The sequence below is a fragment of the Scatophagus argus genome, chromosome 20 (assembly GCF_020382885.2).
Source record: "Scatophagus argus isolate fScaArg1 chromosome 20, fScaArg1.pri, whole genome shotgun sequence".
Lineage (NCBI taxonomy): Eukaryota > Metazoa > Chordata > Actinopteri > Scatophagidae > Scatophagus > Scatophagus argus.
Genome location: NC_058512.1, coordinates 11,286,348 through 11,313,284, shown reverse-complemented (window position 1 = coordinate 11,313,284; position 26,937 = coordinate 11,286,348). Strand labels below are relative to the sequence as shown.

At 39.8% G+C, this 26,937-nt stretch overlaps 2 protein-coding genes across 3 annotated transcripts; one reads left to right on the top strand and one right to left on the bottom strand.

Annotated features, from left to right (window-relative positions):
- The first annotated feature begins 16,261 nt into the window (after window positions 1-16,261).
- On the top strand, window positions 16,262-20,477 carry LOC124051959 (syntaxin-2-like). 2 transcript variants are annotated; one of them, XM_046375784.1, is made up of 9 exons: window positions 16,262-16,323; window positions 16,666-16,738; window positions 16,820-16,919; window positions 17,582-17,656; window positions 18,131-18,198; window positions 18,451-18,559; window positions 19,024-19,097; window positions 19,262-19,399; window positions 19,506-20,477. In XM_046375784.1, the coding sequence occupies exons 1-9, from the start codon at window positions 16,283-16,285 to the stop codon at window positions 19,692-19,694; spliced, it is 867 nt and encodes a 288-aa protein (XP_046231740.1). In that variant the 5' UTR covers window positions 16,262-16,282; the 3' UTR covers window positions 19,695-20,477. The 2 variants fall into 2 exon arrangements, with proteins under 2 accessions (XP_046231740.1, XP_046231741.1); XM_046375785.1 differs by having other exon boundaries at window positions 16,275-16,348.
- A 1,191-nt stretch (window positions 20,478-21,668) lies between these two features.
- Window positions 21,669-23,509, bottom strand: pgam2 (phosphoglycerate mutase 2 (muscle)). The gene is made up of 3 exons (XM_046375786.1): window positions 22,987-23,509; window positions 22,701-22,881; window positions 21,669-22,151 (listed from the first exon to the last, which is right to left on the bottom strand). The coding sequence occupies exons 1-3, from the start codon at window positions 23,401-23,403 to the stop codon at window positions 21,982-21,984; spliced, it is 768 nt and encodes a 255-aa protein (XP_046231742.1). The 5' UTR covers window positions 23,404-23,509; the 3' UTR covers window positions 21,669-21,981.
- Window positions 23,510-26,937: the final 3,428 nt, after the last annotated feature.

The window sequence follows — 26,937 nt, the reverse complement described above, 5'->3', positions numbered from 1 at the left end:
CCTGTGAAACCTGCTGAACTGATATCAGATAGATTGTTCATTCATTGTTCACACACACTTTACGTGCCTACAGTGTTGAGAAGCACATGCATTCAAGCAGAAAATTGTCAGGAGTGTGAGGGGTTTGCTCTGATATGGTCTATGAGATGAAGCAGTGAAGCTTGTCACTCGATATAATGTAACATGACAGCACCCTCTCTAACCATCTCTAATCCATTAATCACACAAAAACACTATCACACAAATTGCATGCACATCCACATAGAGAGACAACAGAAAACCCAAGAGAGACATCATATCAATTTAACTTTTGAAACTAATATGTACCTTTACCTCAAAAAGTAACGTTTACGTTTGTCTGATCGCTGCCCCTCACACAGTAAGTGTTGCCATAGTGTTTCGCTCACAGCTTAAGTGTGAGACACACCTTTATGTATGAAATTATTGCATAAATAACCCAAATCATTCTACCAACATAACCCTTCAGTTACAAAATTTTGCAAATATCAATATACCAATTCTGAGTGGACATTTGTATGCTTAAAAAGAATCAGAGGTGTGTTCAGACTAAACAAGAAGCTTAGTCAAAGGTGACACAGCTGCATACAAACTCAACACAAATCACAAATGGACACAAAAAGACATACATTTTCTCTACGCTTTATTGTATTGCCTTAGCAATAAATGTGTACAATTCCTGTACTTATGACTCAACTTCATGAAGAGATAAAATGGAAGGAGTGGAGGTTGAAGTGGCCTTGAACAATTCCTGTAAAAGGGCTAACACAGGGTTGATGGCTGTTTGCATCACCCCTCAAACACATGCAAATCTGCTCCATAAGCCCTGTCTGGGCCCTGTGCGCTATGGCTATCACAGCCTAAAACATAACATTGTCATCTATGTCTCAACTGCCAGAGTGAGACTGAGGATTTTTCACTCTGGGGCTGTAACTCAGAAGGCCACACTCAAACAGAGTTCACATATCTTGTACTGTAGAGTTCAGCGATTCTCAGTTTTGATCAATGCACAGATGACAGCATCTCAAATTGGCTGAGGTTGCTGGTTATACAACAGTAAGAAGACTTACTTTTGAAACATTGAGGCCTGATGCTTCATCTGTGTTGGGCTGCTGTTTGACAATGAAGCCCTAGTGAGCATTTTCAAAACTGTAGAGCTGGTGGACAAAGTCTGGACTTGGAGCAGGCTATTTAAACAGTTTAAAGTTATTGTGAAAGACAATCTTCTTTTTTTTTTAAATGAGCCTCACTTTCAAAGACTGTTGTGCCAGCTCAAAATGATGATTTTCTAGGATTCGGCCTTCATAGAACAGCTTAAAAATTCCATTACACTGTGGTTTTGCAACTCCACTGCCCAACAGAGGAAACAGCTGGATAAAATGCACTCCGCCTCACAAATCATGGGCTGTGAGCTGACAATCATATCTGACTCCTATGAGACCTGCATTTAGTGTATAAAAATTCAGAGATACTAGAAGAAATACAGCAAGTGGGTGGACAGGTTGGCACCTGCCGCCTTCTTTCCTAAGTGGAAAGGCTATGGGCAATCAAAACAAAAACTGTTGAAAGTTTTGTTGTTGAAAATTGAACAAATACAAATAGTGAACTTTGGTTTTAAAAAACAAGGCAGATGTTAGACAGTAAAGAATAGATCATGTGCAATATTAAAACCACCTGTTTATTGTACTGTATCGTGGTGATATGATCATACTGTTTTATTTTATAAAATTCTGTTTTATAATATGGTTTAAAGAATTTCCCCTTGGGGATAAATAAACGAATTCTGATTTCAATTCTGATTCTGATTAATGTTTTGCAAGTCCCCCTTGTGCTGCCAAAACAGCCCTGATCTCTCATTGGGAGGGACACAAGACCTCTGGTGATATTTTGTGGTTACCGGCATTGGAATATTGGATCCTTTGAGTCCTGTGCATTGCAGACCAAATACACTCTCCAACCTGGATATGCCCCACCTGGGTGGGAGTGTCAAAAAACATCCACATGATTGCAAGAACCCAAGGTTTCCCTGCAGAACACTGCATTGTAAACAGATGATTAATGTTATTCACTTCACCTGTCAGTGGTTTTAATGCTGTGGCTGATCTGTCTATACTCTCATAAACCACCAAACTGCAGGAAAATGACATTCCTCAGTCGAAAAACTTTCACCATGCCTAACAGCAAGAGCTGAATTCAAATGTGCACTGTGTTGACTATGGTTTTATGTATTCTGATGCTGACTGGTGTGGTGCAGCAGTGTGAGACTGCATAAACAAAATGTATGTGACAATTCTTCTATTGGCAACGGAAATCCAAAATATGAGGCAAAGCAGTCGGCAATCAGTGCACAGTCTTCCTTAAAATATTTCTTCTTAGTTATTCAGAATGCTTAAGAAAGGCTTATCAGTAATTGTAATCTATGTTAAAATGGTTTCACACACACAATTCTGGATACCCAGCTTCTTTCTGTGCAGTCCCTGAAGTGTATCTGTCCATCTGTTTGGGGACATCAGCTTCACCACAGATTCTTCTCAACTAGTGGAGGCTTTTTAATGTTTGGATTTAGGATGATCGAGGAGTCCAGTCAGTACCAGAAAACGCCCAGGAATCTGTCCAGTTCTCAACAGCTCACAGAAGTCCTATAATTCACAATCTGCTACTGGTGTGTGAACTGTCTGTGTGTGTGTGTGTGTGTGTGTGTGTTGAGAGTAGTGCAGTTACTGACATAAATACATTGCTGTTTGCCAGCTGCACTGACGTTAACTGTAAGCAAACTACCAAGGCAGCGTATTACAGCATTACTACGTGAGTGTTCACCTCCACTTCTTTCTGTTATTTAGTTCCAGTCTATCACCTATTTCCTCTCATCTGCACACATTTATGACAGCGTTTCTCTAAAGTTTAAACATTTTCAAATCTCGTTTCCACAATGTGCCACCTGTGGAAATTTGCATCTTATTGCATCTTTGCGTTGACTTGAATGCAACCATTCCACTCCTAAAATTCACACTGCAATCTGTTCAAACACACAGTAACAAAAAGGGTTGAGCATTAATTTAATATTACTGTCAACCAGATCTCAGTGGAATTGTATTGTGGTGATATTATCATACTGTTTCATTTTATAAAATTCTGTTTACAACGTTATTATGACATCAGTTTCGACCGTATTGCCCAGCCCTAACAACAAGCGTCATTATCAGTCAACATTAAGAATCTAATGGAGGCTCAGCTGCCCTTTGATCAGCTGACAATCAGAGCTGCAGGGAAGAGTCAGCAAAGTCCAAGCAACACACAACCACCATTTCAGTTTACATCTACAGGTATCGCTGCTTGTTTCTGTCATCCACCTTACATTTTTTCCCTCTTATACTTGGACTGACACATTTGCTATGCTAAACGGCTTTACTGGGCATTTTATATCTGCAGGACTGTCCTCTGATCTTTCATTTTCCAGAATCCAGTTAGATTATTCTTCCTGTGTTCCACATGAGATGATTGATTTCACTCTCTCCTGCTGTGGTTGTATTTTGGGGGCCATCGCTGCAGGCAGTGTCAGAGCCGACTCTCAGGTAAAGAGTAAGTAAGTTAAAAGTTGAAGATGTAATAAGGAAAAAAATATGAATGTTAGAGAATATTTAAAAATGGAACAAAATACTGATCACACAAATCTTTGAAGTCTAAATGGTCACTTGGATTTCTAGCATGTATGCGTGTGTGTTCAGTTGTGTCTGCTGTGACAAACCCCTCTGCCCCCTTTAAATTCATTATTAAATGCTGAGCACTTGTGGGAGGTGATGGCAGCCTTATTGATTTCTCCTTAGCCCTCTGTGTCTCCTCGCTAACCTCAGGCCTCATGCCTCCGCTGGCCAACGAGTTCAACATTAAGCCAATAAAAAGAATTTTCTCGGGGTACTGACTCCAATCATTTAAAGGTTAAAGATTTTTAGAAGCCTGTTCAACTCATTTTCAAAGAAAGTTAGCCAGACGAGGAGAACGCTTTAAATAGAGACTGTTCCACTTCAAACAGAGCTACAGATGTTTGTGTGTGTTTTGGCAGAGGTGTGACCAGTCCTATCCATTTTATTCTCTCTTCTTCTTCTGCTCATGGGGAGATTAATCGAATGAAGATTGGATAGAAATAATAGAGGAGAGTTAGGAACATAAAGTGCCTCTTTGGAGAAATTATGATATTTGTTAATGATTGCTTTCATTTGGTGACTATTGTTCTAAATTGGCCTTTATAGTAATTGTTTAGTCCATAAAATTACCTGTGAAAAATGACCATCACAACTTCTCAGAACCCAAGGCCATGCCTTGAAATTGCCAAAGGTAATCATTTCATCATAAAATACAATGGAGAAAAGCATCAGATTTTGGAACACGTGCAAGATACTGGAACCAGCAAAAGTTCAACATTTCTACCTTCCAATCACCTTGTAGCAGGGTTCTCCTGTATTCTGACAAAGCCTCAGAGTCGGAACAGAGCTAATTAAAAAACAGCTGTTGTAGCTACAAGAAGTGAATGCCAGACAGTTATGCTTGTTGTAGATGTTATGTTATGTTATGTCCCCTCCATGATATGCAACAACAACCTTTTGTTTATTCGTGGAGCGGGTGAGACAAAGGAGGAGATCCTCTTCGCCTGGATTGGACAGGGCACATTTGGCTCAACAAAGAAGCCCTGGCACGCCACACAGGCTGCTTCTGCTGCTGCTGCAGCAGCATTATGTGCAACTATCTGGTCACACAATGTAGAACAAAACTCCCAAGCTTCAGGAAATTTCTAATTCTCCCTTTAGAAATCTCAAGCGTGTCATACAATTTGAACAAGGTTGGCTTAGTTATTTTCTAATCAAGTCTTCATTTCCACTTATTAGCAGATTTCTGGAGAGTTAAGAGGCTAAAGATATGCTTGTCAGGATCTATCCTCTTGAGTGATACGGTGTGTGTGTGTGTGTGTGTGTGTAGGCTGCTGCGACTGTACATGTGCATGTGTGTACTCAGGCATACTGTATAATCCTTAGATAAACTGACTGACGTCTCCCTTCAGTGATCCAATAATAGCCTCTGCTTCTTTCTCTCCTTGTGTGACCCCTCGTCTGCCTCCCTCCGCTCAGACGCTGTTGGTTACGTTGGTGCCCATTTTCTTTCACTCAGGGACAACGTGGAACAATTTCTGGGCAAGCAGACTCACATGGGCAAAAGTACATGTGTCAAGCAGCCATATAGGTTACAAAGTAGCATGGTAAAAAAGCAGGAGCTCTCCAAGGGCAAACATATCATGTTGGGCTTGCAGTTATCTGTCCTTTTCACGCCACTAATGCTGCAGTTTTGACATGCACAAATTAATTTCATTCTAGTAGATTCGTGTCTGTCAAGAGCAAAGGTTGCACTATGATGTTATTCAGCCACGTGTTAACTGGTCAACCATTTTACCACTTACTAAAGATCCCATAAACTAAACAAAGTTGTCACCTTGTCCCAAACCCAGAGCCTTTCCTAACCCCTAAACCCAAAACCTTGATCAAAGCAGTGAAAGATCAGAAAAGTTTTATTTAGACCATGACAGATGATATCTTCCCATTGATTCAAGCATCAGATCAGAAAATACAAAAAAAAAAAAAAAAAAAGAAAGAAAGAAAATCTGTGTGTTGTTCTTAAGGGACTTGATCAAATCCAAATACGGTACAGAATATGCTTTTTGAACTTTGAATCCTTTAAAGGCTTTAGCAGATATATTTAGATATAGTTTTCAATAAGTTTAACAAACAAATGCTGCAAATAATTCTGCATAAAAAATAAAATAAAAACTGAGAGCTGTCACTCAAATACTCAAATATTCTAATACTCAAGTTTGACAGGTGATGTCTGCCGTATCTATAGTGCTCAAACCCTTTCTATGCATGAATTTATACTTGACAGTTAAATCATTAGTCTTACATTTGTGATGTGATTTATACTGGCACCTAAGGGCAGAATGGCTGACTCATTTACATCAGTTTCTGTGCTTGTGTCACATGGCTAAACTTCCATTGTGCATTCACACGCTTCCTGGAAAAAGAAAGACTCTTTCCTTTACTTCTTTATTTGAATTCTGTCATCTGATTCAGAGAGGCAGACTACAGGCAAACTGAACTGTTAACATGTTCAAGGACTTGTCACTTAAAAAAATCAAAACAAAGGCTTTTTATTCCACCTGAAATCTGGCGTATGTGGACCCTAATACCCCACATGGAGGGAGAACACAATGAAGGAGCGTTTCCATGGAAGCACTGGAATAAGCATTACTTTTTATGTGAATTAATTTGCAGTGTTTGCTCAAAGTGTGAATTACAGTTAACATTTGGAGGTCAAATACAAATGGATTGAAATGAGAACATTTTGAACAAAAATATTGCTAGCAGCTTCATCAGTTTTGGTTCTGCTCTGCAGGTTTTGTCAGTTTGTAATAAAAGCGTTTTGCAGAATCTTTCAGTTTTTCAGTCAGCTGAAGGATGTGACATCTGCTCCCTACTCAAATTATATCTTTGTAGACTTTAAGGAATAGACATGTAAATTAAATGCACAATAAAGGCCTCATTAGCAGTTAACTGCATGTTTAAAAATAGTTTAAGTCTTTAATCTTAGCTTCTGGCATCATTTTCATTCACCTGTGATGACCGGTGACTTGTTTTTCGGATGGTTTATGGTCAATGTGTGGCTCACACAGTTGTTTTTTAACCTTGATCACAGTCTGGACAATCTTATTCTGCTTGAAATACTGTAGATGATAAAACAAGGAACCAGTACTTGGATAAATCCTATAAACATCAAAATTTGTTATATAAAGTGTGAATGTAAAAAGCTTGTGTAGTTCATATGTGCCGAAAAAGCCTTCAGCACCTGCCTTTTAACTTTGATTTTCCCATGGATTGACTTGCCCTTGCCTTTAGGCATTTTTTCTGGATATTAAATCCCCAATACACAAGACACATACACAAAACAAAATTAGCATGATGATCCAGAACATAAATGGATTCAAAGCTAAGTTAAAACATCTTTCCAACTGGTTAATGGGATGGGGTCATTGTTACGGATTAGAATGTGGTCAGCAGCCAAAGAGTCGTCGTTCACATCGTTTACTTACTGTTTTAGTTTAGAGTAAGCTACATTACTTAATTGGCATCTTACACACATTTACCTCTGCCCTTAGCCTGGTAAACAACCTCAGGCCATTTGGCATGGACAGTGGTATGGCTCTGTCTGTTAAGGGAGACGGACTGTTCAAGTTACTCCTTAGTTATCGATTCTTCCAGTAGTTTAAAACCTAAGTTTAAGCTCTCATAAATAAAACAGATCACCGGTGCCTAATATCTGTATTCCCATGTTTACTTCCTCGGCTTTTGTCCTGTTCCAAAGGCCTCAGAGGCTAATATTTTTTAAATGCTATTATTCTTCATGCTTGCCAAACCTTTCTCTAGAGTGTCAATGCAGTGGTTCCAGTATGCTCCTTCACATACCAAAAGTAAAGCTTTTTTAATAGATGAAAGAGTAGAATACAAATGACTACTATTACTGTTTTTCCTGTTTCATGTTCACTTACACTTCTTCCTGCCCTTAGCATTTATCAAGAGGACGTGTGCACTGAGGAAAGATAAGCACAAGACCAGGGAGGTGTACACACTGCCACAAGTGGCAGAGAGTCTCACTTTATGTCCTCCCATCTTCAGCTCTGTTGTTTTAATTTGGTGAAATACAGCTTCCTCGTCTCAACCCTCTGTCCTTTTCTAAATGAAACTAATTCCCTTTGTCCATTTTCTGATTCTGTCCACCTTTGGCTCTGTCATTTTGCCTATAGCAAAATGAATTAATCAGACAAGTGGGGGAATGAAGGCTGACACAAAAGTCGAATATGATTAACAAAATCACCTGTCAGTTTAAAACTTTAGTCTTTAGTCCTTTTTTCTCAAAAGTAACATAATAAAACTTTAAGCTGGATTGATAATTTAATTTTCCTGCACCTATACACCTATATATGTTCATTGCATACTTATCTTTGGGAGCAGCACAGACAGAACAAGTCAGCCAATAACTGACAGGTAATCGTAGAACAGAAATGACAAAAACACTGTATCCTTCAGGTCATTTTGAAACACTGAGATGTTGAAATGTCCAACATTCAACTATTGGATGGGCTGCCATGACATTTGGTGTGGAAACCAAATCACAATTACCTACAATTATGTACATACACAGTACAATCTGTGATCAGTGGTCATACAGATCAGTGAATAATGTCTAGACACAGATTAGAAACAGGAAGCAACATCACAGCATAATCTGCGCCAAGAGGTGAAAGCCAAAATCATCTCCTCATCCACTCCCAGGTCTTCAGAGTATCACTCTGGGTGTTCTTTTGTGCGAAGGTTACCTCTGACTGTGATCTGAGACAAGGCTGACACACCAGACTGTGCTGAGACTGAACTGATCCAGCATGTTTAACATTCCACAGAAAGAAAAGAAAATGAAAGCCTTGTGAGGTTTCAAAGGGAAGCAACCTCACTTTCAATCAGCATCACATAATGAAAGTAAACAATTGCAATTACAGTAATTAGTGTTGGTTAAACTTTAGCTTTACCAGACTTTCTTGCTGAAAATGGAATTGTTTTTGACATCAGGAGGACAGAGTCATCACACAAGACTGCCATCTATAGTTCAAATCATCTCTCCATTGAGACTTGGGAAGGAAATCTTCCCTGTGCCACTTTGAACTGATTTTATTCCTGTGAGCAGCCAATATCAAATGAAAACATTCATTTCCATATGATTTGGTATTTTTTTTCATTGAACTTCCAACAAATAGTAAACGTGACCCTGTATATTTTAAAGTCCCCTCCATTTTATATTTCCAGTATTTTTTTTACTCCCTTTTCAGTTCCGTCATGGCTGTGATCAGTGATGCTTCCAGGAGTCGACGAGGTTCATCTGCTGCAGACCTACCTTGTCAGTGTCAGTCAGACTTGAATACCCGAAGAGCCTTGAGCTACAGTTCATGGCTTACTGTAATCATTTGCCTCAGCTGAAAATGAGAAATGGTGCTTAAAGCCTGCAGTTTCCCCTAGAGCAACTAAAAGAAAAGGGATCTGTCATGCTGAATGACTAGACATACAGGGTGAGGAGGCTGCCCATTTGGTAGACAGGCAGCAGCAACTGTTGTCCATTATGACAGTTTCTTTATAATTATGAGATTTAAGGCCAGGGTGTCATCTAAGGTTTCATCAGATAGAAGTTTGAGTCTCCAGAGTATGTTAGTCTGTCACGCTGATTTAGAGCTCAAATCTGTCCATGTATAATTGATTTGTGAATAATCTTTTTCTGCAAAAGGAGCTTCAGAACTGCTGTTCTTTGCTAGTTTTTTTTGTTTTGCAATACTCGCCGCTGTCCATGTTCAGACTTTGAATCTTTCGCTACCCAGTTCATTTCCTGTTAAAAGTCTGTGAAAAGTGGGCCTTGCAACAAATATAAACACACACACACACACAAAAGTCAAGTGTCTTGGTTTAAAATAAACAAAAGCAGGTGATGAGTACAGCTGGTGTAGGATAGAGGACATAATATTTAGGAACAGTAACATCAGACCAAGAAAATGCAATAAAATAAACCTCCCAAAACAGCATTTAAATTGCTCTCCCAATGGCTGTTTTCTTTACTTTCTTCTTTTTCACACTTTTTCTCATTGATGTCCCCAACTATCAAGATGTAATGATTTTGTATTGTGTGTGATTCAAACAAACTAGGAACGACAAAAGAGAAAGAGGGAGGCCTATTCTGACATTTGTAGCCCTGTGATGTAAAATAATTCAGGGTGGGTCATTCCTTCTCATTCCCTTTATAATCCTCCTCCTCCAGGTTCTGTTCTGCTGCTATTCGTCATTTGAAGCCTTCAACTACGATCCATTCTGATAAATTATGGCATCTATTCATGGTGAGCTCAGATGGGGAAAAGGGAAGGGAAGGAAAAACTATTCTAGAGTGTCCCTTCATTGTTCCTCTGAAACTAAAATGAAAGCACAAAAAACTCTGCTGTTTTTCTGTTAAAGATGAAATCATGAACCATTTACATAAATGGCACTGGCAGGTTGTTATAAAAGGTAATGAAACTGGGGGGAGCCAGATTGCCTGAGAGAAAACGTTGCATGTAAAAAGGGCTTTTTCTGACAAAGCCGAAGCAAGAAAGCATGACTCTCTGTGCTGATATGCCACCAACACCTGAGAATTTTTATTGGATTAGTGATAATAGAGGCAGTAATACAAGTCCTGTATATGACAATATAACATTTTATTTTTCAGTGCACAGCATCAAAGGGAAGATCTGACTAACTAACCAGATTTGACATTTACATCACATTCTGATACATCTGAGACATCACGACCTTGCTTTTGTAATCCAAACTGTATCCATCTGTAACAGGAAATGAGTAATGAAAATACCTTGGACTTCGTTGTGCATATTTTGGGGCTGCAGATCAGTCTAGGCTGCTGTCATACTTGATGTTAAATAAGGCGATTTAATAAGTAGGATCCTAGATTTCCCATTTTAAAGTGACTGAGCTTCGTAGTCTAAATAAAACTCAGCAACAAAATCTATCTTGGGTGAATGAGCAGCACAACTTTATTTTCAGCATGAAGAGTTCTTCAAGATTAGGGCTAGAAAAGGAAGAGAGGAGTTCCACAGCTGTGGTTAGCAATGTAAAATAAGGCGATGGAGCTGGTCTGAAGGAACGAGAGACTGGTGTTGAGGTTAAACTAGAGTCACTCACATTTTAATTAATGTATTTATTTTATGTGTTCAGAACAAGAACTTAAACACTAACATGCGTGCGTCTGCTTGTGTGTTCATACAACCTCGATTTCCTGCGTGTCAGTGATTTTGTGCCCCACCGTGCACACAATTAAATCTGCAAAACGCAAAAGTACAAGAGTGACAGAGAAGTTAATAAGCAGTGTTGTGCTCCACTGAAGGACTCCCAAGGGTAAATCTGTTAAGTATTCATGGCAATCAAAAAGTTCTGTTTAATATATGCCATCAAGTGATAATGGGGTGTGTGATGAATTGCAGCATGCCCATGATTGTCCAACATATCATAAAGTGGAGAATGGAGATTATATCAATTTTTCTATCAAACTTGTAATACCCTTCTTTCAGGCAACATTCAGTTTGATGACTGGTCAGCAGGGCACAGGGCAGCTACTGGAAATGTTTTAAGTACTGAACGACAACAGGGAATTTCCATAGAGATTGGAAATTCTTTCACTTTCGTTCACTTAAATACGGGAACTGACAGCTTTGGCCATTAACTTGTTTACTTTTTCACTAACGAGTTACATAAGGGATTACAGATCGAAATTCAGTTGTTTCAAATCCCTAGAATCTCTACATGTCCTTTTAGCTGGCTTTCTAACATCAGCCACTGGTAAACTGGGAATCAGCAGACTTTGTTCAGTGTAGGAAAGCTGTGTGTTGTCACCAGGGCTAATGTTAAGCTGGCTCTTGTTGATCAGTAAGGGCCTCCAAAATCTATCGCTGCTGTTAAACCTGTCTTGTTGAGTTTTTTTACATGTACAAGGAGGTGAAGCATTTGAAAAGTCTATTTACTTCTAGTAATGCATAAAAAAGTCATCTAAAATAAATAAATATATAAGGAACTTGCCCAACACTGGTAACAGAGTGTTTGAAAGCAGTCAAATTGAGCTCTAATGGTTTTGTTAAGTGATTACTGCCTCCAAACTTGTAACACGACCAAACTAATTAGAGAATTTACTGTGCCAAATGTGTAAGTGTGGATGGGTTGAAACTAATGATCTCTAGAAACTTGCTCAAGAGACACCTCTCCCTCCTGCCTCCTTCCCACACTCACCCCACGAAGCATTTCTTGATTCTCCTCGTATGAAACGGTATCAACTTTATTAATGGCAACTGGTAAAAACTGATTAACAATTAATTTCTATATTTAAGAATAATTTATAGTCAGTTAGTGAGCTCTAAAGTGACCGATAACTCTGTTAAAACAGGAGTGGTGCAACTGAATTAGCATGTCAATTGAGCGCACCAATTGCAAGTTATATTTCAGTATTCTGTTATTGTCTGGTTAAAGAACATTAAATTGATTCATTTATTCTTGAGTATTATCTGGCAAACTGTATTTAACTGTTTTTTTGTTATATGTCTTTCTCAAGATCAATAACTTTGTTTTTCTTGTTTCTTTACTGACATTTAATGATCAAACAGAGAGAAATCCATCATAAAATAAACAGATGCATTTGATTTTCCTTCCATAATGTACTGTGGATGTTAAAGATTGTGTTTAGGGGGAGGATTTGTTTTATCTCAGCTGGAAACTATTGTTCCTTGTCTGGGCGAGTTCTCTGTGAGATGCAGGAGGCCATTTTGGGAAATATAGGGAGTCAATAACTGAGGCAGAAAGAGATAAAATCAGTAAAACATAATCATATATTACGCCAACTTATCACAAATGGGTCTGGAATACTCTGAACATCTAGGATTTATGAGCATGGACTTTACTATTTATGGGAAAGCCTTTATGGAGGTATTGCTGTTGGACTGGCCCACTGCGAATCAGCACGGCAGTGTTAGAGCCGTATACTCTACCCACTGAGCATCACATGATTATATCAGATCCAGCTTTTAATCGTGAAAGTGAAAACGCAATTAAACTGGATTGCACTGAGCATAAACCTCTACCCTTGCCTGCCTGGTTAATTATGTGGTTCATGTTGAAGGTGCTTACATTCACTCCACAGTTAGCTCCCGCCATGGTCAAAATCACCACATATGTCTTGCGATGGTATTTTAATAACTAATGAAATTTTTCATTTAAAAATAGTCAGAAGGCAGCACAGAGGTGCAGGTGCTAGGAGCAGTGGCAGCAGAGGTGTGGATATATTAAATTATGTATGCCTGCTTTGTGTGTGTGTGTGTATGTGTGTGTGTGTGTGAGAGAGAGAGAGAGAAACTCAGCATTAGGATCTCATTTTTGAAAAGTGTATACCAACTCTGAAAATACTTGAATCCAATCTGATATCCCATAAATCATCTAGTACACAATATTTTAATACCAGGTGATAGTCGTACCATATCCATGTATTCTAATTACAGTCATCTGCTTTGACAGGACTTCCCAGAGAGGAGACCTGACACAAATTGCTGCTGGACTTTGCCCCACTGATGTCCTACTGCTGCTTCACTGAGAACTCCTCCTCAGCCATGTAGCAGAATTGCTCCCCAGCTACCTGCCTGCCTACTCGTGGATGTGCCAGTCCAGAATATCACTGCTAAGCACTGCCAGCAAGCATGCATTATTGATCTACATTGAAAACAGTTAGATCATAGCATCAAAACTGCCAGGCACAAGCTTAGATTCCCTCTGGGACCACTGATGGCTGTTGTTAATAAAATCATCTGGTTTTCTTCTTTCGTTTCATGGAGAGGTTTCATTTAAACCCGCTTGTAAATAGTATTTATAAGCAGTATAAACCCTTGGTTCACAGTACATAATAACAAACTACATGTTACTATAACTGTACCTGCAGGCAAATATGTATTTTAAGGATATTTTAAACATATATGTCCAAAATGAAAGCATATATAACTTGTATAAATAATCAATACTTGATAACTGTAATCATATAGAGTATATAATAGTTTACCGTGTTACAAAGAATTAAGTAATTTTTTTAAGTATAAATAATTCATAGATCCATCAGGTAAAGTATGCTGGTCTGATATGTAGAAATCTTATCTGTGTTTCAAAATCAAAATCATACTCAAGTTACTAAACTGAGGAAATGTAGAGGCCGTGGATTAGTTCATCATTATTCCCTGGGAGTAAATAAGCTTTTGATTTCAGGTTCATTCCTCTCAGTGTTGTCTATCCATTGCAGGACGGTAGACACCAGTCTGCTGACCAAGCTAGCTCGAAATGACACTACAAGAGATTGTCTCTGCAAAGGAGCACCTCCAACCCATGATTTACAGTGACATGTTAAGCCCCATTGCTGCTATCCCACACAAACACACACAACCACACACACACACACACTCTCTCTCTATCTATATATATATAGATAGAGAGAGAGAGAGAGAGAGAGGGGGGGGGGCTTGGACAAGAGTACTGACACTGAGAGCCAGCTGGTACATCTGTTTTAGCTTTAGTGTGGACTGGACAAACTGCTGATTAGTAATTAGCAGCTCATTATAGCCTGGACAGGACATAAGCCAAGAACAACTGAATTACCTATGCAAGGTGTTGCCAGTCCAGGAGAATGTGTGCAGTGGTCAACCATTTAAAAACTATTTATGAGACTCCTTTGTTGGTGTACCTCCTAGACCTTTTTTTTTTTTCAAAAAAGGTAAAAAAAAAAAAAAAACCTTGTAATATGAGCTGTGCTATACAGCATCACATTACAAAAAACCTATGTGATCTCCTTTGCCGACTCAGAAAGCATATAGTGAACCAGCCAACCTGATTGGCTATATAATATTGTAAACGTTATACATTATATAAATGTTGGTTATACATAATTAAATGTGGAGCTGTCAGAAAACCTGAGTCTAACTATGCTGACGTGCTGATTCAGGTATTGATCATCAAACTTTAACACTCAAGAGAAAATGCAAATCATCTTCAGCTTCTGATATTGCAGCTACCTCTAGTGGTGGGAAGGGAGAAATGCATGAAATAATAAAATGAAACTAAAATGTGATTCATTCGTGTGAAATCCAAGAGATGCCAGGTCTCTTCTTAATGGAAAATAATAATCCTTAAAAGTGTGTGAGTGTGAGTGTGTGTGTGTGTGTTCTGTGTTCTGTGTTCAGTGTGTGTGTGTGTGTGTGTGTGTGTGTAAATACAGGGTGACAAAGATATAAATGACAGACTTTGAACAGGTGTTTAACAGCCAGATTATTTAATGTCAGTTAGCAGGCTAAGCAAACATCCTTCAACGCCCTGATAACAGCAAGGGTCCATCTGCTTTCAGGATGATTATGAGATATGAGCTTCAACATTTACGGCATCTGTTGAGGTAAATGAGATTGTAGCTTTTATTTATTTATTTTTTTACATCAGACTTCACACTAGTGTTATATTAATATTATTAAGATACAAGATGGTCTGTTAAATTTCTCTTGAAAAACCAAGGCTTTAGCTCATGGACTCTGGTAAAATGAAACACAATAGTATCGTATCATGCACCAAAAAAAAATCAAGAAGCTCTTTAGGATCCATAAGCACTTGCTGCTTTATTTATGAACAGAAACACTTCTGGAGACAGAAGCTTTTCACAGTGTGTCACTCATGTGGAAAGGCCATGCTGTATGTCACTGAAGGTTCTGTTATTTAGCGCCCTCTGATAAAAGATGCAGATGCAGCGACCTGTCCGTGTCTCCAAGCACAGGCTCAGTGTCACCTTTGTTAAAAGCCAGAGGAAGACTCGACTAATGCACAGACAATGTGGCAAGTTGATCATAGAACGAAATCCATGTGCATTTTAAAACTGAAATGATGCTGTTATTAGATTTGAATGTGTTGTGGCTTTGGCTCATTTCTTACTGAGATTTTGTTACTGTAATACCACAGTTTATCTAAAATATCAGGCTATAATGTTTCATTTAGGTAGCCAATGATTTATAGGCTAAGCACGAACAAGTCAATATTATTATCAGTGTTGGCATATTTGCATATTAGTCCAATGAACTCCTCATTTACTATCAAAAATGACAAAGACAAGCATCAAATCCTTTGGTATAAGAAGCTGGAAGCAGCAGATGTTTGACACTTTGCGTTATGAGTTATCATAATAGTTGGCAATTTCTTTTCTTTGGACGGTCTAAACAATAAAATTTAACACAATGTATTAAATATAGCAGTCAAAATACACGCCCTAAAAATGATGAACTTTGTGTATTTGTCAGGGTCATGTCCACTGAACAAGAGAAAGACATAAAATGAGCACAGAGCTAGAGGATAAATATAGATAGATAGATAGACTTTAGTGACCCCAGGCTGGGAAATTACAGTTTACAGTTACAGATTTATAGGCTACACATACAACAGTTCAACTAAAAACTAACTAATAAACGTTTCAGTGTGCCGCTGTGCTCCGTGCACCTGTAGGCTACCGTGAACACACAGATGTTAAACGGGTCCTTTGTTCGCCAGGTTAGACGCTAACGCGCCTGCGTGCTGCGCGCTTTTTATGACACATGTGCGCTCTGAGCTCAGCCCACAAAGGGAAGCGGTGCAGGTACAAAGCTCGAGCGCCGTCGAAAGTGAGACTAATATACAGGATGTGTGAGGTCTTCTCCTCTTTACTGTTGCGACAACGCGAGCATAGCTGTCACATGGAAACTGGTTGCCGGAAATAAACGACATCTTGTTGCCTGAGCAAAATTTAAAAATAAAAAAACGCTAATAAGTCCAGCTGGTGTTACGGTCGCGTCGTGTCAAAGCGGATTTTTTTTTTAAATTAGTATGATCATTATTATTATTTTTGAATCGCACATCTAAGTGTAGCAGGTTCTAACAACGTTCAAAAAGCTGCTTATGTACAGCAACAGGTGATCCTGATAGATTCCCTCTGTAACAGCGGCAGTGGGATGACATCGGATATGACGGATAACGCGGAGAGCACAATCAACATGGACGAGTTTTTCAGAACGGTAAAATTTCAGAAAGCCCGTGTCTGTTTTTGGCTCATACAGTGGCCTAACGGAAGCTGGTGTGTGTGTGTGTGTGTTCAGGTGGGGGAGGTGAGAAGCCTTATTGAAAAAATCTCATGTCAAGCAGAGGAAGTGGAGAAGAGACATGGCGCCATTCTATCCACCCCAAACCAAGATAAGAGTAAGTAGAGAGTACCAGCATCATCCTGTATGTGTGAACTCAAGTCACTTTTCAAATGATAGAAGTGAAAAGTTGCCTTCACTGTTGTGCTGATGCTCTCAGAGATCCATCTCCACCTTCGGGGCACACAACGCTGAGATGACAAACAAAAAGGCCAGCCTGCCTTTGACAAACACACCCGTGTCTGTTTGTTGCAGGAAAAGGGTATTCTGTGGGGGAATGCTTTGAAATAAACAAAGCACTTCACCAATGATGGATGTGGGCAATTTTAGAGCTAAATTTGAATTTAAACACAAGCTTTGAACATGGATTAATGCATGTATAAAATTACAGAATCTGCATACACATGCTGAGAGAGGATTATAACCAATTCATTTGTTGCACTGTACTGCAGTATGTGCACTTATACCTGTTAACAGTTATCTGTCTCACACACACACGTGGTGCCTCTGTATCCCCCATCTGTATGTTATTAAGAATTACTGAACTCGTTTGATTAGCTAAATTCATCCTCGATTGGCTGTTCAGGGATAAAATAGTACAGACATACAGGCAGGCCTGCCATTATCAGAATGTTAAATACATTATATCCATTAATCATACAAAAACACAATCTGATGACAGATTGTATGCTGTGATGATGATGATGATGATGTTCTCAGGAACCAAAGAGGAGCTGGAGCAACTGAACATTGAGACCAAAAAGAACGCCAACTTGGTCCGGTCCAAGCTAAAATGTACGTGGAGATTTTTTTTTTGAATCCTTGCACTGTGTACTTTTGTACAACGGGTATTGCTTTGTCTCATTTTGTGTTTGGGACGTAGCACGACTAGTGCAAATACAACAGTGTTTCATCCAGCAGTTTTTAAAAGTGTAAGGTTATTATCATTATTGAGAGGAGGAACCATGCCACACATCACGCTTCTTCAAATTCTGGGACTGTACAGTATATAACACTGAATTTGACTTGCAAATGGAGAGGAAACGACAGACTAGTGAACTCCTCTCTGGACATACAGTCTCAGATGAACAAAACCCTGATAGGACAAAAGATAAAACAAGATAAAAAACAAAAATCTGTAATTTAATGAACTTTTTTTTCCCTTTGACTGCATGTACAGAGTTGTGTATACAGTTTGAGTTTTAATTAAAGTTCTAAATTGATGCTGTACTTGTTTTTATATTAGGTTTGTCTTGTGTTTTCTTCCAGCAATGCAGGATGACATTCCTGCGGATGATAAAAGTACTTCAGTAATCCATCGTATTCAGAAGAACCAGGTCTGGCAGTGCTTGAATTTCCTGTAATATGTCAGGTGCATAAAGATTGCCACCTGTGAGTTTATCACATCCTCCAGGAGGGAGGGAGAAAATCCAAACCAAATGATTCATTTAAAAGCGGCCTCAATCTTTACGCACCTGACAAGCTCACTATTGACAACAATTTGTGTACAAGGTTGATGCTTGAATTAATTCCTTTTCATTTGTGGTTCAATAATCTGATCTGAAATTCTGCTGACTGCGTTCCACCAGCACTCTCACCTGACTCGGTGGTTTGCTGACATAATGAAGGACTACCATAAGGCCCAACTCTCCTTCAGAGAGAAATGCAAAGCTCAAATTCGGAGACAGCTGGAGATTGGTGAGTTGCCAAAAACAAATGAAACCAAAACATAAACACTTGTTCCTCCTCCCGCTCTGTTCATTGTTTTCTAAATAGATTTCATACCATAAACCAATACCTTATCATTTCAACTCCTGACTAGAAAGAAAATCTTTATTGGTATTTCTACATTAACAACTCATGGTGTAATGTTGAGGCAGTAATATTATTTATTCTTCCCTATAACTTCATTACTATGGATAAAAAGATTAATATTAAATTTTAATGATCTATTTTTGACTACGTTTCCCCTTTTAGATTGCACAAAGAGTTTGTGGTTTAAATCTACATCGAACTTGAGTGAGATTGGTTTGAAGGAAAGTTGGATAGCAGTATGGAGGGGTAGAGGTTTAATGACGCCATCCTGTGGTGAACATCCAGGAGCACATGTTAACTCAGGCTCTTTTTGCCCTGTAAGCTTATCACTATTGTCTCCGTTCCAGTGGATAAAGTGACTACAGATGAAGAGCTGGAAGAGATGCTGCAGCGTGATGATCTTGCCATCTTCATATCTGATGTTAGTGGAATTTCCCTCAGCACTGGTTCATGCAAATAGCTGTGCATTAGTGAGCGATACTTATTGTAGTTTTGTTTCTGTTACTGAATCAGTTAGACATGCAGTTGGAGTATAGCTTGGCGCTGTTTGGATGATGACCATAAAAGCAGCTTTTCATTTCACAGATCAATTCTGTCACTCGGATTTCAAGCCAGGCTCTGAGTGAGATTGAATCTCGTCATCAGGACATCATCTGCCTCGAGTCCAGCATCAAAGAGCTGCACGAGATATTTGCTGACACTGCCATGCTGTTGGAGACTCAGGTGAGACGGCCGCCTCACGTGGAAGCGTTTTGATAACAATGGATGTAATGTACTAATGCCACTGGACCCAAAACCTGACTGGTGATGACTGTTTTTCTTCTATCAGGGGGAGATGATCAACAACATAGAAAAGAATGTGACGAGTGCTGCAGAGTTTGTAGACATGTCCATATCAGAGACCTCTGAAGCAGTCGCGTACAAGAAAAATCCATACAAGATAGCATCTCTCCCAAGCTTCTTAAAGCCCTTCAAAAAGAAAACCACTGCTCAAACTGCTACTGATCCGAGCACCTGAGACGTAGACCCTGATCAGTTTGAACACTGATTACCTCCTGATCAGCATCAAAGCCTCTCCTCAACAGAACACACTTTTCACCTGATTTATGTGCCTGTTTTACTCCCTCTTCTTTCTACGGGATACTGAAGAATCTGTTGTTTTTTGCCTTATATTGTGAATTTGAACTGCTGTGACACAGACCTGTCAGATGAAAGTGGCACGATGCTGTGGACTAACCTTGAATGTCGGCTCACCTGTGGACTTTTAAAAGAACAAATGCTGCATACAAACTCCAAATATCCAGAAGTTGTAACTAATTTGTCAGTCGGCCAATTCTGAGACTTTCAGTTTCAGACCGGCAAATTTTCTCTATTTCCATTATGATACTTCAGCTATTTACAATAACCATTAAATACACAAACCCACTGGTTTGTGTATTAGCTGGTCTTCCTCTCAGTTACCAGTAGGTGGCATGACAACATGAGTGAGAGCTCTGAACCAGGATCATTTAGCTTCTTTCCTCTCTGCAGTCCTGCTGATTTCTGTTTCTGGCGTTTTTATCTGATACTGTCTTTTACTAATGTAGTACAATTTGATGTCATGTTGTTTGATACTCAGAAAGACTTGTCTATGTCAATTGTAAAATGAATATGTGGCTACTGTAAATTATGTATTAATGGTGCTTTATTCTAATGTGTGATTAAAAGAGGGAAAAGGATTAGTGTGACCACAGATGCTGCAATCAGGCATTATGTGTGAAGTACAAAACTATAGCCATTGCCATAAAAAAATGAAATCACACCCACCTGAGGGTCATCTGGTTCTGTCTTGTCTTGTTGTTGATTTTAGTTTATGACCACAAAGTTGGTGGCATCAGCCTCAGCTTTAGTGCTTTACTGCTAAGAAAGTGAAAACGACAGACTTTACACCACCTATAAAATCAGCACTGTAGCATTGTCCTTGTGAGTATGTTAGCATCCTGACATTAGCTCAAAGCACCACTGTGCTTAGGCCGAGTTTGACTGCCTGTGGATGTTTTGTTTGTATGTATCTCACCTTGTACAGTGCTCACACTGAAAATAAGTGTCAGTAGTACACTCAAAGAAAATTTGCATATTTGGTACACATTAGTTTTACGATTAAAATCTGTCTACTGAGCACTGCAACACTGTCATGCTAAAGTCCTCACTCAAATACAAGGAATGCAGTGGACTCAGTAAAAGGTCTTTCATTTCATTGTACATTCAGATGGGTGGCAAACATCTTGATAAATTGTGCAGCTTGAGTTCTCCATGGCAAACATTACTCTTGAATTCTCTGGAATTCTACCTGATGGTAAGATGTTTCCTCAGTCAGTGATTGATGGTGTTTTTTTGAGAGAGCTGGTCCAAAATCTTGATTGGTAATCTAACTAGTGACTGCAAAGGTCATAGCATGATTTACATCATCTGCAAACACATTAAGCTATTCAGTGATCTGTTGTGCCCAGTCGACAGGGCATTATCGACCTCCTCACAGCATATTGTCTGTATTAGTTAAATTCCACCACTCATATATTCAGGTTTTTCCTTTAATTTGTCACCTTCCTTTTACCAGGACCACGACTTTTTCTTTTATAGCTGTCATCTTAAAAAAACTTTTCCTCTGTGGGCTTCTCAGTGTGATCTGACCATAGGGGATGCCAGACAAAAATTCTTAAACCTTCCTGCATTATGGGAATGCTGCCATGATGAACCCACTGACTCCCAGTCTCCCTGTGTCCCAGACTGCATTACTCTCTCTCTACCCTCCTCCTCCTCCTCCTCCTCCTCCTCCTCCCGCTCCTCTCTACCTCATGGATAAGATTTCACAGCACCTTTTGCACTTTGCTGAAACCACTGTTTTCTAAATGGGAAACTGAAGAATAGGAGCGATAGATAACGGTGACAATGTAATTTGAATAAAGAAAAAGGGGACACGACGATAAGGAGAAAAATTCAACAGACACAGGCCTACATAAAAACATGATTTCATCATTTATTGGTTGTGCCAGGTTGGTGAAGTGCTCAACATAAAGGACTTGACCATTGCTTAAAAGGGCTGAGTGATGTTTAGCTGCGTAAATTGCAGGGGGAGGCTGTCTGCTTTGATTGACAGGTCTTCCCTCTGTCTGTCAATTTAACAAAAAGGGCAGTAATGTGCAGAAAATGTCCTGTCTACAAAAGAACAATTAAACATTTCCCCAGTTGGAATGCACTATAAAGATTGACAAATGGATGGGAACAGTCTCTTCTTCTGCCTCCTCACAGAACCTCCAGAGTCAGGCTTACTTCTTGACTTTGCCCTGGGCGGCCACGGCCTCCATGGCCTTCTTTACAGTTTCCTCATCACCGAGGAAAGACATGGGCTTAACGGGCTTCAGGTTTGCATCCAGCTCATATACAATTGGGATTCCTGTTGGCAGGTTCAGTTCCATGATGGCTGCATCAGACATACCTGGAAAGACAGACAGATCAGCAGACAGTGCAGAAGTAACTGATACATTAAAAGGCGGTCTGTGGCCCCGCTGGGTAGACAGGCAGACAGGAAGGATAATGGTCTTACATAATAAAAGTAGTCAGCAGGGCAGATGTACATATTATATCTGACTGCATTTAAAATTATTTAGATTACAGTAGTCTGTAACTTTTAAGGTGAGAAAGTTGACCTACTCTTTTCTCTCATCCTTCATCCTGATATTATGCCATTCTAGTCTGACATTTACTTTTGCCCTTGAGCCACTCTGGCTGTATCACTCCCTTATCCGTGTCTGGCCCCTCCTTGAAAATGTCCAACCTTTCTACATAAAGGTCATGACTGTAACGGGAACCAAGCTCACAACCCTCTCCTCTGTCCCTGAGTCCTAGTGTGAGAGTCCCTGTGTGCTATTTTTATGCACTGTAGTCCACAACTCTGTGTGTGTATGTAAAGATGAGTGTCTGTGACTGTGATTATTCAGGCTTTGTTCTGCAAATGCGACGACAGCCTACAAACTGTCACACTCACCCTCTAAATGCTTGACGATGCCACGAAGACTGTTGCCGTGGGCAGCAATGATAACGTTCTTTCCCGCCTTGATTTCAGGGGCAATGACATCATTCCAGAAAGGCAGGGCTCGGGCGATGGTGTCCTTCAGTGACTCACATGCAGGGAGCTCACCAGGCTTCAGATTCTTGTAGCGCCGGGACTGGAGGTAGTAAGAATGATAGAAGGTGCTTTACTCACACAACAATAGAAATGTTACTAATTGCCTGTTGGGTACTTTAAAATCAATTTCTGCCAATTGTCCTACCTCACTAATGATTTTGAAGTAAGGGTGGTCCTTGTCCATGGGTGGAGGTGGGATGTCAAAGGAACGGCGCCAGATCTTCACCTGCTCCTCGCCGTGCTTTGCAGCCGTCTCAGCCTTGTTAAGACCAGTGAGGCCTCCATAGTGACGCTCATTCAGACGCCAGGTACGAATCACAGGGAGCCACATCTGGTCTGTGCCCTCCATGATGGTCCACAGAGTCTTGATAGCACGCTTCAGCACAGAGGTGTAGCACACATCAAACTTCAGGCCAGCCTCCTTAATAGCTTGGGCTCCACGCTTGGCCTCCTCCACACCCTTCTCACTGAGATCAGCATCAAACCAGCCGCAGAAGCGGTTCTCCTGGTTCCAGGCACTCTCCCCATGGCGGACGATAACCAAACGATGGACAGCAGCCATGCTTGCAGTGTGTTTCCTGAGCTGAACTTAAACCAAACACAGTACCCTCAGCCCTTCTAAGTTGTGCACACACACACACTGGCCTACCAACAGTGAGCCCTAACCAGCATACCACGCTCTTTTTATGGCAGCCTGGATAGTGACAGAGCATAGCAGACAGGCCTCCTTTACTCTCCACCTGTGAGAGGCTTTCATGCTCTGATTGACATATAAATCCAGCCAATAAAAGCAAACCTCTGCTGGGCTGGTGGGACATGTGTTGGCTCGTAAGGCCAGAGGTCAGATATTAAGCCAAAATAGCAACATGACTTTTAAAGTGAGATCTGTGCAACAAAAGTGTAAGGATCAGAGTTGACTGCAGAGGGGCACCTCACCCTGAGATAAACAGTTCTGCTGATCACTGTAAGAAAATGTGCAGCTCATTACACTGTAAAGAGTTCATGTGTTCAGTAAATATCTGGGCACTTGTTGTGTGTATAACAATGCCGAGGAGGCTCATACAGGTCCTCTCAGTTTCAAGACAGTGGTAAGGAAAGATCTCTGGACAACTTGTTGCCAACACACTTCTGAATTAATAGCTGCATACAGTATGCATTCATGTGCTTTCTCTTACTGTGTGTGCAGCTGCTTATGCCAGCAACACACAGCAGCTACTTCCGCTACTATGAACTCAGGCAGAATTAAGAGTAGGGTAAGAATGCAGAAACAGAAAAGGCATGAAAGGAGTTTTTTAACCCCCATCCAAAGATCTTGCTTTTTGACTCATCTTAAACAGGCAGAGGAATGTATAAAGTGTCTTCTCTATCCATCACCTCTAGAAGTTGCTCTAGTATCACTTACAGAAATAAAGTATTTTTTACTTGCACCATGCAACATGTCAAAATGTATTAAGTAAGTAGTTTTACCAAGAAACTGTTGAACATACATGAGTCATTCATGAGTCTTGAGTTAAGAATGTTCACCCTCACTGGAAATATTATATGTCACTGGGACCACTAACTGAAGCTAAATATTCTGCAGCATCCTTCATGAAATGTAATGTTGGGAAGTGGAGGTGCACTCCAACTTACAGGCCGGAGATGAAAGTGCCGATGAATCCTGGTAAACTAAGCCTCAGAGCCAAAGCTGTCAGGCCTAGTCAATGTCTCCTGCCACTCACAGTAACATTATTGTCCATATATATAGCAAAAAAAAAACAACAGAAATGCAATAGTCCAAATATAACATTAATGGGATTCCAGGCAAAATGCCAACCTGCCCAAATGAAAAAGGATTAGGCTATTGTATTATACATAGTAGGAACTACAAGGATAAAGCTGCAGGAAAAAAAAAAAAAAAACACTAGGTGTGCCTTTCTATGGCTTTGCCACTCTGATTAGTTTTATTAACTAATTTGATTGTCAAATTAGTTAATAAAACTAATTAGTTAATAAAACTAATTTGACAATCCAAGCTTTCATTGCTGAAATAATGGATATTTAACTACTAACCAATTTTCAACCATTTTCCAGCAAAAAAGAGCTAATAAAGAGCTGCATGCTACCTGTCAATCAAACAGAAAGCAGATGAAGTTACAGAATGGCTGATAGCTGTTTTCTTCAAGAGCTGGCAGAGACCAGAGGAAAAGGAAAGAAAACACCGGTCTAATATTGATCAGGTGGTTTATGAACTCACTCTATCAAACTGTTAAATCATCCATCCATCTTCTACCACTTTATCCGGAACCAGGTCGCAGCTTGAGCTGGGATACTCAGACTTCCCTTTCCCCAGACTCTTGCTTCATCTCTTCTGGGTGGACCCCAAGGCGTTCCCAGGCCAGCTGTGTGACATAGTCCCTCCAGCATGACTGTTAAATCAGAATTTGGTCATCATGTCACACTGGGTTCTGGTACATTGTATTCATCATCTTTTTCAAAAATCTTTAAATGCTGCATACCTGTGTAGGCAAAGGACTGGATATGAAAACAAGATGTGGATCTGTTTGCACTGCAGCTGCTTATTAATAATATGTGATCCAATACACAGTATACTGTATGTTTGCTGTGTATGTTTTGTTGTCTGAGAAATCTGACAATAAAGACAAACAGAATTAAAGCTAGTTTTGTTCTTTGGTGGGTAAATGACCAGGAAATATCATTTGTGGCAGTGGCTGTTTTTGTTTTCTTGTCTGCCCTCTGGTGGCCAAAGGGGGGATGATAAATATTACTTGCAAACCAAGCCTTTAATTTCATTACTATTGCTCCAAGTATGTGCTAATCCCAGTGAATCAATGATCCTCTAAATCACAAATTTTAGATTAATTTTATAAAAGCCACCATCTAACAATTGATTCATTAATAATTTTAATTACCAAGCAACAACCCAGAGATTCAAACTATAAATGAGTTAATTAGTTTGTGAAAAGAAGTTTTTAGTCTTCTTTCTCTCGTTCATTTCCCCAGGTCCTGTAAGTGTCTGGTCTGCCAAAAAATGGTCCTAGTGCAGATTGTCAGACTGCTGTTTGAGTGAGAAAGAGTGTGTGATTACAACTGTTACGATGAGTCAGCCTGCACCACAGCCCATGCAGCTCCCACTGAAGTCAGCCACTTCCTGCTGCCTGCCTCGCTTCTGTTTGGGCACAGTGCTGTGTGTAAGTACTGGGGGCAAACTACCTGAGCATTCCCGCCATGGATCATGAACGTACACACACACATACCCACGCAACCACACATACACAGACATTACTGCAAGGCACTGCAATACACTTAATGCATGGCTCTTGCGCTACAAGAAAAGAAAATGCATGTCAGCAGCCGGGTGTAATTGACCTGCCAGAGTATCTGAGGTGCAGATGAGAGGGCCTGTTTTAGAAATGAAAGAACAACCTGAAAAAAGGAAAGAAATAAGGACTTAACTTTAAATGTTGTGATGTCGTATAAACAATACTAATTAACCAATCTCAAAACAAACAGCAGAGCTTATTGATGTATCAAGAAATTAGAAAATGTATTCAAATATCTTCTAATTGTTGCCATTTCATTTTTGTTTTTATGCTCTATATTATGACCTCTTACCTTCTACTTGGTTGGGATTTTATCACTGCAGGTCTATTGAGGTCCTGGCTGTAGTTCTGCTCTCCACCAGAAGGAGAGATGCTGTGTCACGATTGTTAAATCAGGACACCCCCACCTTGTCTCTCTCCTCTCTCCCCTGCAGCGAGGATAGCACAGCAAGTATGTTTTAGCCATGTTTTGCTTCTATAAAATATATGGAACTCCAAACAAAATGTATCACTTATTTGCAATGTTGTCATGATCAGTGTCCAACCTTAGGCTCCACTATTTCTTGTTTTGTATGTGTTTGTGTTTTGTTGCATTGTAATGCACATTGGGATTTATCTGCTTTATTACAGGTCATGTTATTAAGAATCTTGCCATAATTGAACTGTCAGTGACATGCTCAGAAATATAGATTCCTGCAAGATGTAATTTTACTACCTCTTCCCTCTTTTCTTTACTTCATCCTTAACCCTCACTCAGTTTCCTCCCACACTCT